Source organism: Podarcis pityusensis (assembly GCF_964106645.2).
Source record: "Podarcis pityusensis genome assembly, chromosome: 9".
Lineage (NCBI taxonomy): Eukaryota > Metazoa > Chordata > Lepidosauria > Squamata > Lacertidae > Podarcis > Podarcis pityusensis.
Genome location: NC_138034.1, coordinates 26554048 through 26571540, shown reverse-complemented (window position 1 = coordinate 26571540; position 17493 = coordinate 26554048). Strand labels below are relative to the sequence as shown.

The following is a 17493-nucleotide window of genomic DNA, read 5'->3' as shown; positions in this document are numbered from 1 at the left end:
GCGACGGCCCCAGCAACAAGGAAGTTTGTCCAATGGAAAGCGCGGGAAACTGCCCGTCGGCTCCCTCTTTTGCGCGCGCAAAGCCATTCCTCTTCGGAAGCGGCTGCGGGGCTGCAGCTGCTCTCATCCCCACGCTTTCTTCTTAGAGGTAGGTAGAGGGGCAGCTGCCATGCGGTTCACCCCCCATCAGTGCCGGATTGACGTATAAGCTAAACAAGCTATAGCTTAGGGCCCCACTCCCAATTTCACTATTAATATACTTCTTAATTGTATTTCAGTTCAACAATTGCTTTGATATAATACATATTTTATTATGTGCAAATGGCTTTAGATACCTATTAGTAGGTATGTAAAAACACCAGGCAGGCCCCACAAATAACCCAGAGATGTGTTTTAAATAAAAGGACACATTCCACTCATGTAAAAACACCCTGATTCCCGGACTGTCCATGGGCCGGATTTAGAAGGCAATTGGGCCGGATCCAGCCCCCGGGCCTTAGTTTGCCTACCCATCCATTAGTGTGTCGGCTGCAGTGTGTCATGCGAACGCTCTGTACGCTCCTCCTGGGCTGGAAAGGGGTTAGTTTAACCTCTGGTTTGCTAGTAAAACTGAATTAAAGGTAAAGGAACCCCTGACCATTAGGTCCAGTCGTGACCGGCTCTGGGGTTGCGGCGCTCATCTCGCTTTATTGGCCGAGGGAGCCGGCATACAGCTTCCGGGTCATGTGGCCAGCATGACTAAGCCACTTCTGGCGAACCAGAGCAGCGCACGGAAACGCCGTTTACCTTCCCGCCAGAGCGGTACCTATTTATCTACTTGCACTTTGACGTGCTTTCAAACTGCTAGGTTGGCAGGAGCAAAGACCGAGCAACGGGAGCTCACTGTGTTGCGGGGATTCGAACCGCTGACCTTACGATCAGCAAGCAAAATGATGCATGTCTAAACAGAGTGTCACCAACATGAAAAGTTTGGAAAGATCTGGCTTATAGGAACCTGCAACCCTTCTTTTGTATGTGTGCGCGCGCCGGAAGGCCTATTTGCATTTCCTTTCCATATGGTCTGGGTGCCAAGTGGAATTTGGGCCCCAGTACACAGTGGATGTGTACTGTGTACTATATGTGCACTATACAAATGTGTACTATATAAATACAAAGTATCTCCATTGCTCTAAATACCGTATTTTTCGTTCCATAGGACGCTCCGTCCCATAGGACGCACCTACTTTTTTGGGGGGGAAATAAAGGAAAAATTTTTTTCCTTTATTTCCCCCCCCAAAACCAGGTCGGGGAACAGTGGGATGGCGGCGCTGCGCCTCCCCGTTGTCCCCCGAGCTTGTGGGGCTGGCCGATGTCTGCCCGGCGTGAGGGGCGCTCTGCTTCAGGGCGCCCCACGCGCCGGGCGGCAGGCTGCAGACACCTGCACGAAGCACGGGGCGTCCTCCGGAGGGCGCCCCGTGCTCCGCGCTGCAGGCTGCCGCCCGCAAGCCTTGCGCTCCCGGGGGGAGATCCCCCGGGTGCGCAAGGCTTGCCGACACGTGCGCGAAGCACGGGGCCTCCTCCGGAGGGCGCCCCGTGCTCCGCGCTGCAGACTGCCGCCCGCAAGCCTTGCGCTCCCGGGGGGAGATCCCCCGGGTGCGCAAGGCTTGCGGACACCTGCGCGAAGCACGGGACGTCCTCCAAGGGCGCCCCGTGCTCCGCGCTGCAGGCTGCCGCCCGCAAGCCGGGCGCGCCCAGGGGGGATCTCCCCCCGGGCGCGCAAGGCTTGCCGACACCTGCGCGAAGCACGGGACGTCCTCCGAGGGCGCCCCGTGCTCCGCGCTGCAGGCTGCCGCCCGCAAGCCTTGCGCTCCCGGTGGGAGATCCCCCGGGTGCGCAAGGCTTGCGGACACCTGCGCGAAGCACGGGACGTCCTCCGAGGGCGCCCCGTGCTCCGCGCTGCAGGCTGCCGCCCGCAAGCCTTGCGCTCCCGGGGGGAGATCCCCCGGGTGCGCAAGGCTTGCCGACACCTGCGCGAAGCACGGGGCGTCCTCCGGAGGGCGCCCCGTGCTCCGCGCTGCAGGCTGCCGCCCGCAAGCCTTGCGCTCCCGGGGGGAGATCCCCCGGGTGCGCAAGGCTTGCGGACACCTGCGCGAAGCACGGGACGTCCTCCGAGGGCGCCCCGTGGTCCGCGCTGCAGGCTGCCGCCCGCAAGCCTTGCGCTCCCGGGGGGAGATCCCCCGGGTGCGCAAGGCTTGCCGACACCTGCGCGAAGCACGGGGCGTCCTCCGAGGGCGCCCTGTGCTCCGCGCTGCAGGCTGCCGCCCGCAAGCCGGGCGCGCCCAGGGGGGATCTCCCCCTGGGCGCGCAAGGCTTGCGGGCACCTGCGCGAAGCACGGGGCATCCTCCGGAGGGCGCCCCGTGCTCCGCGCTGCAGGCTGCTGCCCGCAAGCCTTGAGTGCCCAGGGGAACTCCCCCCGGGTGCGCAAGGCTTGCAGATAGCTTCCTGGAGCCTGAAGAGCGAGAGGTGTCGGTGCCCACCGACGCCTCTCGCTCTCCAGGCTTCAGCGAAAGCCTGCATTCGCTCCATAGGACGCACACACATTTCCCCTTCATTTTTGGAGGGGAAAAAGTGCGTCCTATGGAGCGAAAAATACGGTAAGTCCAGCAATTCAGAACGTAGCACTGGATGACTAACAGACTCTACTACTGAGCTGACATGTGTTAATCACAGTTATAGTTGGAGCACTGGGTCTTTACCATAGCAACTGGCTTGGCTGTTTTGCACCTGCGGTTAGCTCAACCACTGGGTGATTTACACTTATGAAGGAAATTAACCACTTCTCATATTCTCAACATATTAATAGTCTACGTTTTTACAGGTATTTTCCCCTCAGTGTGTTTGCTGTCTCAAAGTAGGATAAAGACTGATTGCTTCTCTGCAAGAAAGCTATCATGAGCACCAGTAAGTCCACTATTCCAAGTTCTGAAAATATTTACATTAAACTTAGCAGTATTAAGCATGATTAAAACTTCTTGCAGATAAAAGCACTGCTGATTCAGAATAATTTGTTTGATTCAGTTGACATTAGTGGTTCGTTCCAGAATTCTGTGAGGAGACATCGCATGGAATTACTCTAGGTGGTCTTGGTGCCTCATTTTTCCTGTGCTCCTTGAAAATCTGCTTCAGAGGGTTGGAGGACTTTCTGGGACAGGATGTTAAGGCTGCAAGTAGAGGAAATCAGCAAAAGTCCCTTCTGTGTGTGTGTGGAAGAGCTGCTGGGTCCAAATTCTTTGGATCCAAAATATGTGCATATTCTGAAATATAAGGTGGGAAATGGAGATTGGGAACATAGGATATGGCACGGAATATATGCTGAGAATGGCATAATCCATATATATACACAGACATATTTGCTTGCATCACTGGACTAATGTCCTGTTTCATGATCATGTGTATTAATAACTTCCACCTTTAGAACTGATTTTCTGGTGGAACATGACATGCTTGCTGAAGGATGTAATGGCTTGACATGAAAATATGTACAGTGGTGCCTCGCAAGACGAAATTAATCCATTCCGTGAGTCTCTTCGTCTTGCGTTTTTTTCGTCTTGCGAAGCACTGCTATTAGCGGCTTAGCGGCTATTAGCGGCTTAGCGGCTATTAACGGCTTAGCAGCTTAGCGACTATTAACGGCTTAGCGGCTTTAAGAAAAAGGAAACAAACTCGCAAGAACTCGCAAGACGTTTCGTCTTGCGAAGCAAGCCCATAGGGAAATTCGTCTTGCGGAACGACTCAAAAAACGGAAAACTCTTTCGTCTAGCGAGTTTTTCGTCTTGTGAGGCATTCGTCTTGCGGGGCACCACTGTACTTTGAACAATTTAGTGTTAAGAGTGGTGTGTCAAGTGCAGCCCTGTTTTTAAAAAGTGCATGTTTATATACACCAGCTTTCTGTCTTATACATGAGCAGCAACCAGCAAAGGACTGAATCCCTGTTTAATGTATATTTTAATGCATAGCTGTCAACTTTTCCCTTTTCTTGTGAGGAATCCTATTCGGAATAAGGGGGAATGTTGACAGCCATGATTTTAAAGTGGAAATTGTGGTCTATGTGCACCTTTCCCAATAAGTTTGAGCTTTCTAATAATAACAATACCCTGTTGCTAAATAAATTGTAAGAAGTGAGATGTGTTCTCTGTTGAATGTACTGCTAATGCTAGACATATCGTTTGCATGTCCACCAACCCAGTTAGCCTGTGAAATATCTATCTATGCACTACCCTAGTGTCTCTTAAGATACAGGATAAGCTGAAGCTTCAAAATAAGCAAGCACCTTGTCTTACTGGTCAGTGGTTTCAATTGATTCTGGAAGTGGTTAAGTCTTCACTTGCATGCTTCTTTGCACCAGCTATTTACCAATGCCACAATTTCATCTCTGGTCGTCAAGAAGACAGCAAGAGTCAATCCTGCATCCAACTTCTGGGCTATATTGTATAAGAACTATCTGAAAATGATCATGAGCTTCGCTTGTTATTTATTGGAACTCTTGGTTGAATACAGACTTGATATTTTGATTGCTTTAGAACAGACAAAGAGAAAATGGGAAGAAAGGCTAAAGGATATTGAGGAGCTAGCATCTTCGTATAAACGACGGCCTCTATGTGCACGTTACAAACCGCAGTTGTCCAAACCATGGCAAGCAACCCCGGTTTGGAAGCTATTTCATCGGCAAACTCAAGCATTTAACTTTGCCAAAACTTGTAAACAGGTATGATGGTTAATGATTAGAATGTGGCTTTGCCAGCAATATGCCTTGCACATGTTAAGTTTTTGTTATAGCATATTATAATTGAGAAATGACATATTATAATTGAGAAATGTGGCTTTGGGTACTTTGATTTGTTGATTGATTTGTTGATTGAGCGTTTTTTAAAATTTTTAAAGGACGTTCATGTATTTGCTTTGGAAAAGAATGCAGAGAACAAGCAAAGGATTTATCTTGTGACAACATACACAGAGCTTTGGTTTTATTATAGGCAAGTATCTGAAAAACAAATACTGTACTCAGAACGATTTATGTTCCTATATTGATGTAACCCAAACCTTTGTGTGTTTACTTTGAATAAGTTCCCCTGTGTTAAATGGCACTTACCCCCATGTAGATGTGTGTAAGGTTGCAGCCATTGCAATTTAGAAGTTGAATCCAGACTTTGCCTTTGGGATATGGAAGGGCTCCTACCTTATACCTTTTATCCAGCAGTGGGATCACACTGAGAGAAGACAAGGTGAAGGGGAACTTTTGCTAAGTTCCCCAAAAGCCCCTAGCATCACTTTTCAGTGCTCCAGTAGGTCCCCAATCATGTGAAGCAGATTTTGGGAGAGCACTAAGGATTGGAAGGGGAAATGGGATTCTGTAATAGTCTGCTTTCCTTCCTCTGCTGACTAGTGCACCTCCTAAGTGGAATTCTGCTTGGGATGCTCCTGGAACCAAGTCTATGCAGTGGAACCTTGGTTCTTGAACGCCTTGGTACTTGAACATTTCGGCACCTGGAAGTAAGTGTTCCGGGTTTTGAACGTTTTTTGGAAGCCAAACGTCTGATGCAGTTGTCGGCTATTGTTTCCTGGGCGCCTGGCCAATCGGAAGCCATTCCTTGTTTTTTGAACGTTTCGGAAGTCGAACTGACTTCTGGAACGAATTACGTTCAAGAACCAAGGTACCATGGTATATTCATTTGTGTTTTCCCCCCAGTGTGACAGAACATTCAACTTTTCATTAGATTTTTATTAGATTGAGGGTATATTTTCTTTTTCTTCCAAAAAGGAACCTATAAATAAATAAATAAATAAATAAATAAATAAATAAGAGGGCACATCTTTTGCACCTTTGACCTCACTCATAGTTTAGAGTTCCACATTCCAAATTTGATGATAAACAGCTGTGTTCATCAATAGGATGCTATGGGTTTTTCCAGACAATAAAGATTCTTTTCTGCTTGGCCTCAGAAGGTTCCATTTGCATTTCACAGAGGTTATCACCTGCATGCAAGGCAATAGCAATGTAAAGTAACTACGGTTTTATTTAAAATAATTTGGAGTATTTGGTGTAATCTGATAATTGTAATTTCAATGAATATAAATTATTGTGATTCTCCCTTTAATCTAGAACATATAATGAAACAAGCCTTATGCATTGTTATGAGGTTATTCCAGAAGAAGCTGTTTGCAAACTTTACTTTGATTTGGAATTCTACATACCAGCTAATCAAGAAGCTGATGGGAAACAGATGGTAGCAGACTTGATAGAGGTAATATTAAAGTAATAAGGAATATAGATTTAGGCAAAACATTTGGGGAATATGCTTGGTATAATGGAACTTTAACAATGAAATAAGCCACCAAGGGAGGCAGTAGAATCTTGTTCTTTGGTGATTCAAACAAATGCTACACCATCATCTGTTAGTTTAAAATCTAATCCTGCAAGGTATTAGGCAAGACATGCCATGACCTTTCTATCTAGTCTAAGCACTTGAGAAGTAGTAATATCAATTGTGCGGGAATATATCGTGAGCAGACTTTGATGTTAAATACCAGAACTTGGTACTTCAGAATTTCAAGTAACATATAATACTTTTATTTTACCGAAGAAGAGTGCCTAGTCTTAAAGTTTCAAAAAAGTAGTTTAGTGGATGGTATGAAAGTTGGAGCACACTGGGGAAAATAGCAGCTGTCTCTGTTTCAGTACGTAGTCATAAGATGTGCCCTTTTGACAGAAGTGGAAAGTCTGAGTCTTTCTGAGACTGGGTGAAGAGGGACAGTGTGGTTGATTTCCCATGTGCTGTGTAAAAGAGGAAGGACTGGGGATGAAGCCTAAAACCTTTGAAGTGTTGCTTGACCAAAAGGGCATTTTTTTGGTCCCAGTATAAGGGACTATCAGTCCATCTGAAATGGACTGGCCAACAATCAAAGGGCTATGTGTAATGTACTACATATGCCCAGGGCCTTTTCAGCTCCCACTCGCCTGCTTGCTGTACCTCTTGCAAACTCGCTCCCAAAGCCCAGGGGATTCCCCTGAGCAGCATTCCATGAAACAGAAGGGGCTGCGGCTTAAAGGGAAAACTGACCACTGTCTTTCTCCCCATGACCAACACATAAATACCCCTGAGTTGGAGGAGGGCTTTTTCTACCAGATGTCTTGGATGGGAATATTTATTTGACTTTTCATCATCTTTGTAATCAATGAAAACATAAAATATCTATATTTTTAAATACTGTTCCTGCAATAGAATACTGTTACAGAGTACAGTCATATCTTGGTTTTCGAACAGCTTAGTTCTCAAACGTTTTGGCTTCCGAACGCCACAAACCCAGAAGTGAGTGTTCTGGTTTGCGAACTATTTTTGGAAGCTAAACGTCCGATGGGCCTTCCTGCAGCCAATTGGAAGCTGCACTTTGGTTTCCAAACATTTTGGAAGTCAAACGGACTTCCAGAACAGATTTTGTTTGACTTCCAAGGTACGACTGTAGGAGAGAGGAAGAGACATGAATATGGGAGTGCCCTAGGGTAGTAACGTGGAGGGGAATGGCAAGGGCTTGGCGAGTTGAGTAAGCAGGGGCACAGCCCCTGGGAAGTAGTATCAGGGAAAAATAATTTCATGACTGAGGGAAAATGGCTTGGCCTTTTGGTTAGGATCATATGAAAACATTCGCTATGTTTAAACAGCACAGCTGTAGCAAACCAATCTGTAACAGAGGGAGCACAAAGTATTGTGGCTTAAGAATGCCCGATTTCAGCAGAGTCAATGAGCTTAAAGTCATATACCAAGTTAAATCTTAGTCATAAAGATACTTACTTGTATTTTGCTGTATTTGAAATTTTCTGTGTTAGTTTTTCTAAAAGCTATGAAATGAAGCCATTTTGTGTGCCGGTTAATTTTGCATATCAGATCTTTTAAATATGTTTATATTATCTTAGGGTTTTACTTATGGCAATGTTTAAAATATGTTGTAAGTAGTGTGGATACTTATTGGATAATAAGCCATTAACAAGTTTAATAATTAATAGGGGACAAAATGATAACGGGAGAATTTCACTGTGTCTTTCAGTTCATTTGTAAAAAGATTGATGAACACTATGGAATAAAATGTTCAGTTGAAGATGTTTTGAATCTGGATTCCAGCACCAATGAAAAATTTAGTTGCCACTTAATATTTTTGCTCTGCAATGCTGCATTTAAGAATAATATTCATATAGGTAAGCACAATTTATTTCAAATGCATGCAAAATTGATTTGCAACCATTTTAAAGTAGTGGATATGAATATACCGTATTTTTCGCTCTATAACACGCACTTGACCATAACACGCACGTAGTTTTTAGAGGAGGAAAATCCGTAGGCATGTCACCCGTAGGCATTCCCTCCATAACACGCACAGACATTTCCCCTTACTTTTTCGGAGGAAAAAAGTGAGTGTTATGGTGCAAAAAATACTGTATATTATCATCATTTTTTTTATATATCTAACAAGTTGGGCTGTATATACAGTCAGTTGGCAAGTGTGGCTCACATGCCTCATTGGTTAAAGTGTCTGACTAGGAGCAGGAAGACAGGTTCAAATCCTCACTCAGCCATGAAGTTGACTGAACTTGGTCCAGACTATCTGTCTAACCAACCTCAAGGGATCGTTAACAGGATAAAATGTTCTGGAAGAACCAATTTGAGCTCCTTGGACAAAGAGTGTAAATAATAGTAACACGCAGACTCAGTACTTCCAGCTTACAGAGGTTCATTGTGCAAGTTATTCCAGTCTGCACTGGTGCCCTTGCCCTATGGCTGGTTTGGTGTGGGTTGTGTATTGCTAGCCTCCTGCAGCATACCAGCTAATGTCATAGGGTTCTTTCTATGCTTTTGTTTGTATTCTAACCACCAGATCAGGAGCATGAGAAGCTAACTGGATAAGCTGTTAGTAAAATCTTGGAAAAAGGAATTTGTACAATGCATGCTGTTTTGGCTCCCCCCCCCCCCCCAATTTATAAAGATTCAGTATTTCCTATTAGGCAAGCAATTGCATATTGATTCTTAGATTGTTTAACTTTCCTATTGTTGATCTCTCAAATTTCCCCATTCTGTTTTTTAGGTAACTTTTTAAGAAAAATTTTGCAACCTGCTGTTCTTTTAACTAGGAAAAGAGATGCAATGGTTCCAGAGAAACAGGTGGTCTCTCGTTCTCAGAGTTGCAAAGCTGCCACTGATTTGCCCAGCTCTGTTGAAAACCAGACTGTCACCAAGGATGTGTCTCATAGTAGGCAACTTAGTGCAAACGATTCTTTGGGAAATGGTGCATCTCAATGGAAAGAAAATCCAGATCTTTCTTTTCTAATAGTGAATGGTAAACACGGAGAAAAGCAGTTGTTCGTAGATCTTGGTAAATATAAATGCACATTTAATACACAGCTCTATGGTAATATTTTTGCATAGAACCTGGGAACATTTTATTTATGCCTTAACAGGAGAGCTGGCAGGTATATCTGAAAATCTGCTGTAGCTGGGGGGCCCTTTAGGTATTGTCAGGCTACAACTGCCAGGAGCCCCAGCCCAGTATAGCTAGTGGATGGGGATGATAGATGCTGTACTCAGACAATGAAAGGATGGTGCCATGTTGACCACCCCTGCTGTAGCCCTTGTATGTATTTCAAGGTTGACAGCATAGGGTAGATGGGTAATGCTTTAAGAAGCTTTTTGCCAATTGGTTATTTCAGTACGGAGATAATTTCAAAATTACTCATTGTGAATTTGTCCACTGTGTGCTGATTAACACTGATACTAAAAATTGTGGGCCTGATCTGGTCCTGTTGTATGTATGACTTTGGGTATGAGCAATTCTCCGCCCATGTGAAGAGTGCCAAAAGGGAAGATGAAGAACAGCTGTCAGAGACTTCGCATATGGGGAGGGAAGATGCAATAAGAACACAGTCATTCTTTATTTATACATGTGATGTTCAGGGACCATGGGCCAACATTTGCTGCATAAAGTCTACCTTCTCTCAATATGTGTTTTCTGGCTCAGGGTGTCTGCGTATTTTCAAGCATACTTCATCTGACACCACAAACACAAGTATTGTCAGGACTCTACATTCTAATCCCCTCATATGTTGGAAATCTTATTTGAGATACAAAAACATAAAAAAAAAACCCTGTTAGTGAGATCCCATCTGTTGTTAAAAAGGTATTCAGTGATAAATTAAGAGCTGCATTCCAAGAGAGTTTATGGATTGAAATTGGTGGCCTTAAACACATTTAAATGTTGAATTGCTTTGTTGATTCCAAAAAGCATAAGCAATTGTAGATACAGCCAATAACCTTTTTTCTCTAGGAGTATATACAAAGAACAGAAACTTCCGATTATACAAGTCATCAAAAGCAGGAAACTGTGTTGTTTTGGACATTGCTGAAGATAACAGATTTGTTCCTGAACCAGTAAAGAATTCTTGTATAGAAGAGCAGTATTTCCTTTCCTCTTTGATCTGTAATGTAAGGTAACAATATCACTTTATTGAAATGTTAATTTCCCTAATACTTTTTAGTGATTATTGAGGATGTTCATTATTTCACTTGCAACAGCAATGACTATTATGTATGCTAGTCCCCCTCTGCTTGGAATCCTGGAGAATTTGGAGCAACATTGCCTTGTAGAGTCATGATAGATTGGGGTCCTCTTGGCTTGAGGAGCTGCCCTCTCATCTGGCTATAAATCTTGGAAGGTGGTTGGTATAAAGCAGAATTTTTCCTGTTGTCCTGTTTCTTTTTTCTATCTCTGTCATTTTATCCATGATTTGTGATTGCTTCTCCAAGCACTGATATAGCCAAGTAAGTGAAAATAATGAGCTTTTTTTAAAAACATGGTTTAAAGTGTGGCTATAGATGTGTGGCTGTGGAAAATATGCTTGTATCCTGCAAGTATTAAGATTCTTCCTCCTGTGTTTCTTCTCAGATATTCAGACAGTTTAAAAATTTTGTCCTGTGACAACCCAAAGGAGACAAAAGAAAAATCTACGGATTTAGACGGCAGTGTTTCTAATGGCTGTCTGGGTAATTGTGTTAAAATAAATTTTAATTCATGTTATGGAAATGATGCTAGGGCATTTAAAATTTCAAAATGTTTTTATTTCATCATGTGGCTGTGAAAATGAGTATGTCTGAATTGTGAAATTTATGTCTAGCTGTGCTCCTGAAGAAGTTTATCCTGAAACATTATTATGCATAGTAAATACTTCAAATATCTACAAAATTTTTGTAAGCTGCTGACAAGTATTTGATTAAACCGCTCTTTGTCAGTGGTCATTGCAGTGTATTACGCACAAAAAACAAAAGGTAATCCAAAAATTTTCAGAAGTGTTACGTTATTAGAAATTTTAAAAATGGAGGAATGTGAAGCAGGATTAATTTGTACTGCTGCTGAGGACTAGGCTAGATATGAAAAGCATGTTAGATTTTATTACTTTCTCAGTGCAGACTTGAGGAAAGGAGACTCGGAATTCAGCTTTCTTAGGTGAAGTTCATACCATTTCAGGCTCCATTCCTCTAATATGCGAAGCTGGCGGCTGCATTATTCCATCCGGCCCAGAGCAGCTCCACTGGACTCAGCTGGTGGAGTGATGCTAGCATTATTCCAGCCTCTGGCAGTAGCCTGCCGAAAGCCCAAACCAGGGGTGGGTGGCCATTGCTATGCCAACGCTAGAATGCTGTAGCCTCGAACAGGTTTTTGCCTGCTGCTTCAACTGACATAAGCGACGTGGATGCAACAGTGGCTATGTTTCTGTTATGCCCTGCTCCTGCCTGGCCAAGTTTTAGCATCATCTGTCAATGATTGCTTGTGTACTATGACAGGCAAGCTAGAAATGGTTTTGGTATGGAGCTTTTTGCTTTTTTTACCATGGCAATGAGGTCCTAATTCTGTTCCTAACAGTGTTCATATTTTATTTCTTAGTATGTGCTATGGAAGAATAAGTAATTAACATTTGTAATTTTTTTTTATAGACCCCATAGGAGGATATCAGTGCTCACCTTATCCAGAAATTGATAACTTCATTCTCTCTTTGGTCAATAAAGATAATGTTCAAGGAGGTAAGGAATATTTTTGGGCCAAGCAGAGGTGGTATTTCTAAAGATAATGAAGTTGTTTACAAAGTGGAACATCTCTTTTTTTCAGGGATAAGAAGATGGAACTATTTTTCTCTTGAGCAACTTCTTGTATATGACATCTCCAAATATCGCTGGTGCATGAATATTGGCAGAGCTCACAAAAGTAACAATATAATGTATGTATACTTTGGTATTTTCCTAAAAATAATTTGTTCAATAGGTTAATAAAACTAGGATTACCTTTTCTGCAAAGCATTTATCTGTAGCAAGGCTATAAAATAAAGCAATTAAGATCACTCTCATTGACTGAAACTTACATAAACTATTAAATCTATTTCAAGGATTGTAATAGATTTGAAAAGTGAGAATTGGTATCAAAAATGCCATGACCCTGTTTGCAGAGCAGAAAACTTCAAGTCAGAATGTGAGTACTTTTTTGTATTACCTACAGTATTACAGCTTCTAATGTTAAATTGTTATAATTCAATATAAACTCTCTTTGTATTTAACAGGTTTTCCACTACCAGCTGAGGTATGCCTCCCATTTCTTTTCAAAGAGGTATGCTTTTCTCACAGTGCAATATTGAAATATTTTGGTTATATCCTGGCAAGACCTATTTCTGTAGCAAACAGTTTAGAAAATGAGTTGCGTAGATGAAAAATGAGCAAACGTTAGAGGGAAAAAAATTCCATGCCTACTTTTTAAAATAAAACCAATATTTCATTAGCAGTCTTAATGTTGTCATAGGCTTGCATTATTAAAGTTGTGCAAGTGCATAACTCCTCTCAATTTGTGTACAATATGCCCATAGAATTGAAAATTACTCATTGTGAGGGGGTTGTGAATACTGTAGTACTGCTTGTGTTTCTCTCATTAAAGTCATGCAAGCCCATCCCTGATCTGTGAATTCCTTTAGTCTGCACAGTTGTGCAACTGCTAGGAACCACATCCCACTGAAACCAGAACTTCGTAATAAGACCTTCTCCATGTGTTATTTTGGCATAAGTATTGTTAATGAAAATGCAAGTAGAATGCTCCTGCTCTATCATGAGCTAGGTTAGAAAGTACAGTGGTACCTTGGTTTACGAACTTAATCCGTTCCAGAAGTCAGTTCTTAAACCAAAGCATTCTTAAACCAAGGTGTGCTTTCCCACAGCAGCGGGGGACTCAATTTACAAATGGAACACACTCAACAGGAAGCAGAACATGTTCTGCTTCCAAGGCAAAGTTCACAAACCAAAACACCTACTTCCGGGTTTGCAGCATTCTTAATCCAAGTTGTTAAAAAACCAAGCTGCTCTTAAACAAAGGTACCACTGTATGGTGTAAAAATATTGTTGTCTAATTAGTAAAGTCTGAGCAGAGTTGTGTGTCTTAACTTTTTTCTTACCAGCAATAACAGATGACTAAATGTGCAATATAGGGTCATGTTGCTAGGACAGAAATCGCAAGAGTGCCCTCTATTAACCTCCTAATAAAGGAATTCCTAGCTTTTCATCTACCACTTTGAAAATATATCTGAGCTCTTTGACCATGTGGAATAGCACCCTTTCCACTTGAATTGGTGGCTTTTTTCTAAAAAAATGTTTAGGGGTACTTTCATTTTCCTACTCATATTGAAATACTGCCCCTCCATGAGGCCAAACTTAGATTCACAAAATGTTTAGGGGTATGCGTACACCTGCGTCCCCCCAGAAAAAAAGCACTGGTGGCAACCACCTCTTCATGACAACTTTTGAACATATAGATTAACTATCTTAACAAAAAGTAGGCCTCTGAGCTGCTGCACATATGTGACATCATTTAATCTGTGAACACTCAAGTTGAATGTGAAACATCTCAAGTGAAAAATAGTGATGATGTTAGATGTGAAATTTCTATCTGGTAACTAATTTGCAAGTGAACTTGCATGTGTGGCCTCTTAGCTTTGTGCATTCAGGATCTTTAAAAGACCAACTTGTTAGAAAGTCTCCCACTGAGGCTTAGCTCTTTCCTACTGAAGGAAAGCTTCTTCAACAGCCATGACATATTATGTTGGGCAGCTGCAGACAGTTATTGGCTTATGCCTCTAAACACCAAAGTCAGGCAATATTTAAGAGTGTTTGCAGCTACTGTATATGAATACTCATTGGAGCACATGGTGCTCTACTGAATTTATAAAAATACCAACTTTGATTGGTGCATGACTTAAGGCCCTATAACCGCTCAGGACCAGGTTACTTGTGAGACTGCCCTGTCCCTTAGATTCACCCAGTAGATTGCTGCCACCTGAGGGAGAGTTTTTCCTGCAAGTTCCAGAGATCTCAGAAGCCCATTCCACAATAATTCGGAGCAGAGTTGTTAGTGGGGCCCTGTTCTTTGGAATAACATTTCTTTCACAATACAACAGGCACCCACTGTCTGCACTTTCTGAAAACAATGTTTTAAATTCATTTTTTGTTTTTCATGCTTAACTGTTTTTAATTATTTGTAAATTGCCTTAAGACAATGGTTTAGAAGGCAAGTAATCAATGGTAGTAATAACAAAAAAATAAACTTGTATCTGGTTGTATGAAATACATAAATATTTTAAAACCTGGTTAAAAGTTATAATCCTCAAATAACTATTTCTTTTGAAATCACTTGTTTACTTTAAAAGGATGAAGAATATGTGTATATTCTTCATATAAAATGGAAATATTGAGGAAAAAGCAAACACACACCACAACCTTACAGAAAGAAAATCTTTAACGACAACACATGAAAATAGAGAGCTGAACACCAAGAAAAGCTCAAGTATCACAGGAGATAATGAAAATGACACCTGCTTTTTGGAAGCTGCTGAGGATATAGAACTAGCTGAAGCTGCTGAAACATTTCAGCCTTGGAGTACAGATGAAATACCTGATGAACTCCTAATAGAGGTTTCAAGAAAATACAAAGGAGATGAAACAAAAAAGTAACTCTACTTTAATAAATTAGGTATGGCTGAATAAAAAGCATTCACTAGGGTAGTTATGTTGGCAATAGCCAGACAAGCTAGCCAACAATGTGCTTTTACTTGAGAAATCATGATGGTTTCAGCTAGCTAGTCCCAAGAGTTCAAACACCAAAAAACATTAGTACCCCTTACAGGGCTGAAACAACTTAGCAACCACCAAGATGCCAGTTACTGAAATATGCTCTCTCTTAATTCTAGAAATGGATTAGTACAGCTAAATAGTCAAATGAATAAAGTTATAGTGTAGAAAGTGATTTGTGTAATTCACATACATGTCCAACTACACATATATTAACTGTTTTGCACAGAGTGTGCGATTGGCAGAAGAGGGGACAAGCCACCTGCTTCATTTTAGAATGTTTTTCTTTGGTATGTTTTAATTATGTTAGTGATGGAAAACAAAGTAGCTTAATGTAAATTATACTACCCCGTGGGCCACAGGTAGCCAACATGCTGCTGTTCAGATGTTCTTAGGGCTTGACAGCAAGCAGTGAGGTCACTTCTCAAGCTTGCCATAAAAAACTATCAAGGTTTATCTTGTTTATATTCAGTTTTCTGTCCTATTCCACTACTTCCTATTTGCCTCCAACTTAACTGGCAATTTAAAAAAGCATTTATTGCTTTTTATGCTGAGTTCAGATAGCAACACTAAAAGTATGAATAGTTCAGCCACTTGAGAAAAATCTCTTCAAAAAAGGATTAATCTTCCAATTTCCTGCTTCAACTACAGTTCTATTAGAGGTGTCAGTGGGGTGGCATTCAACTGTGTTTTACTCCAATTAGACCTAGTGAAATTAATTGACATAACTTAGTAATGTTCATTAATTTCAATGGGTCTCTGCTGTGTAGTTGTATTTAAAATATGGCGGGGTATTCGTTAGGCAGTAAAGTGTAAATTATATGTATATATGTCTAGTCCTCCGTTTGTGAATCTAAAACCTGTTGTAATTTTGAGTTGATACGGCGAACGTGGCTTTCAGCTCCTAAAATTCTTCGTGATTCCACCAGCAGTGCAGGAAGGCTGGAGGCACCATACTATGAAAGAAGAAAACGGGGGGGAAACAATGTTTCTAAGAAAGGCAGTATTAAAACACTTTGTGAAATAATCCCGTCACAGCCCCACCCACCCATGCAGTTGCACCCAGATCAACATTAACCACTCACTGTAGTTTGGGGACTATTCAGAACCAGGTTTGTCAAATCGAGTGGTAGCCTGGCAAGGCATTCCAGGGGCCATAGGATATACTGGATCTCCCTCTAGGTGGGCAGTGTCACTTTTGTATGCCCCAAAAGTAATAGCACCAAGGGTGGATCAGGTGCCTTTGGATCTGCTGGATCCAAACCCCTTCTTTCCCTCGGCATGCCACTGGGACTGCTGAGAGATGATTGAATACACTACCCCTGGAGCTGGTATACCAATTTTTCCCTCCCACTGGATGGGAGGGAACTACAAAAGAAAAGGCTGGAGCAGCACAGAATTTGGGGCAGGGGGGAGGTTAAATGTTACCACCACAATAAGCCCTTTCAGAATGAGCACAACAGGGTTTGGGTGCAGTTACAGATAGGTAGCCGTGTTGGTCTGCCATAGTCAAAATAAAAAAAATCCTTCCAGTAGCACCTTTAAGACCAACTAAGTTAGTTCTTGGTATGAGTTTGAGGGTTTGGGTGGTTTCTCTGCCATGGATTCTCCCACCAACCCAGCTGCCCAAAACAACAGTAGCAACAATGAGGATTTCTCTACCAAAGTAATGAAATACTGCATATGGCATCAAACTATTAAACATATACTTACTACTGTTTTTTCTTGTGGGTTTTCCTTTCTGACATTGACATATTTTTGTTTAAGATCCTTTAAATCAGTCACCAACTGAACTGCATTCCTGAGAGTGGATAGTTCTCCCTTTAGTTCAGCATATTCTCTTTCCAGTTTCTTTAGCTGTGGTTCAGTTCTGCAAAACACAAATGTGTAAGCGTTGTGCCTTGATGAGCTACTTGGTTCTGCTAAAAAATAGTTAATTGTAGCTAACATTCAAGTGATCTTCTGCTCAGTCACACATGGGTTCTTCACTTCCACAGAACAATGTTTTAAAGAAGCTCCTGAGCCAAAGATTACTGATTGATTGAACTTCTAAACAGCCCTTCAGCTGAGGCTACCTTAGTGCCTTAAACAGAAAGTAATAAATACAATAGAATGGGAGCTGGGACTTGTCCTTCCCTTCAAAGGTACAGAGCCCACTCTATTTGCGTGCATCAGTGCTTTTCCATCTAGCTCCTCAAGATGAGCTTCTAAGAGCCTACAGCAAGAAAGAGATGTGTGACTGTACAGAAGACCACTCAAAGAACATCAGTTTAAAGTAAGCAACCTGACTTCCTTCATGCTATGTGTGTAGATGCA

The 17493-nt window shown here is 42.2% G+C and overlaps 2 protein-coding genes and 1 long non-coding RNA gene across 4 annotated transcripts in view; 2 read left to right on the top strand and 1 right to left on the bottom strand.

Moving 5' to 3' along the window:
* Positions 1-11: 11 nt before the first annotated feature.
* Positions 12-15076, top strand: PRIMPOL (primase and DNA directed polymerase). The gene is given in 15 exon segments (XM_081020526.1): positions 12-148; positions 2859-2941; positions 4561-4745; positions 4922-5013; positions 6141-6282; positions 8081-8228; positions 9113-9400; positions 10349-10511; positions 10967-11064; positions 12013-12099; positions 12185-12293; positions 12459-12541; positions 12630-12676; positions 14757-14786; positions 14788-15076. Coding segments are annotated over 14 exon segments (1755 nt in total). The 5' UTR covers positions 12-148; positions 2859-2931; the 3' UTR covers positions 15061-15076.
* The window catches only part of CENPU (centromere protein U), a 26960-nt gene continuing 24511 nt past the window's right edge, over positions 15045-17493 (bottom strand). For both annotated transcript variants that reach the window (XM_081020524.1, XM_081020525.1), the window contains 2 exons: positions 16891-17047; positions 15045-16133 (listed from right to left, as the gene is read on the bottom strand). In XM_081020524.1, coding sequence (XP_080876650.1) covers positions 16011-16133; positions 16891-17047 — 280 coding nt within the window. In that variant the 3' untranslated portion in view covers positions 15045-16010. The remainder of the gene's footprint in view (positions 16134-16890; positions 17048-17493) is intronic.
* On the top strand, positions 16144-16897 carry LOC308485178. Its single transcript, XR_013990452.1, has 2 exons — positions 16144-16641; positions 16757-16897. It is a non-coding gene; the product is annotated as an uncharacterized lncRNA (long non-coding RNA).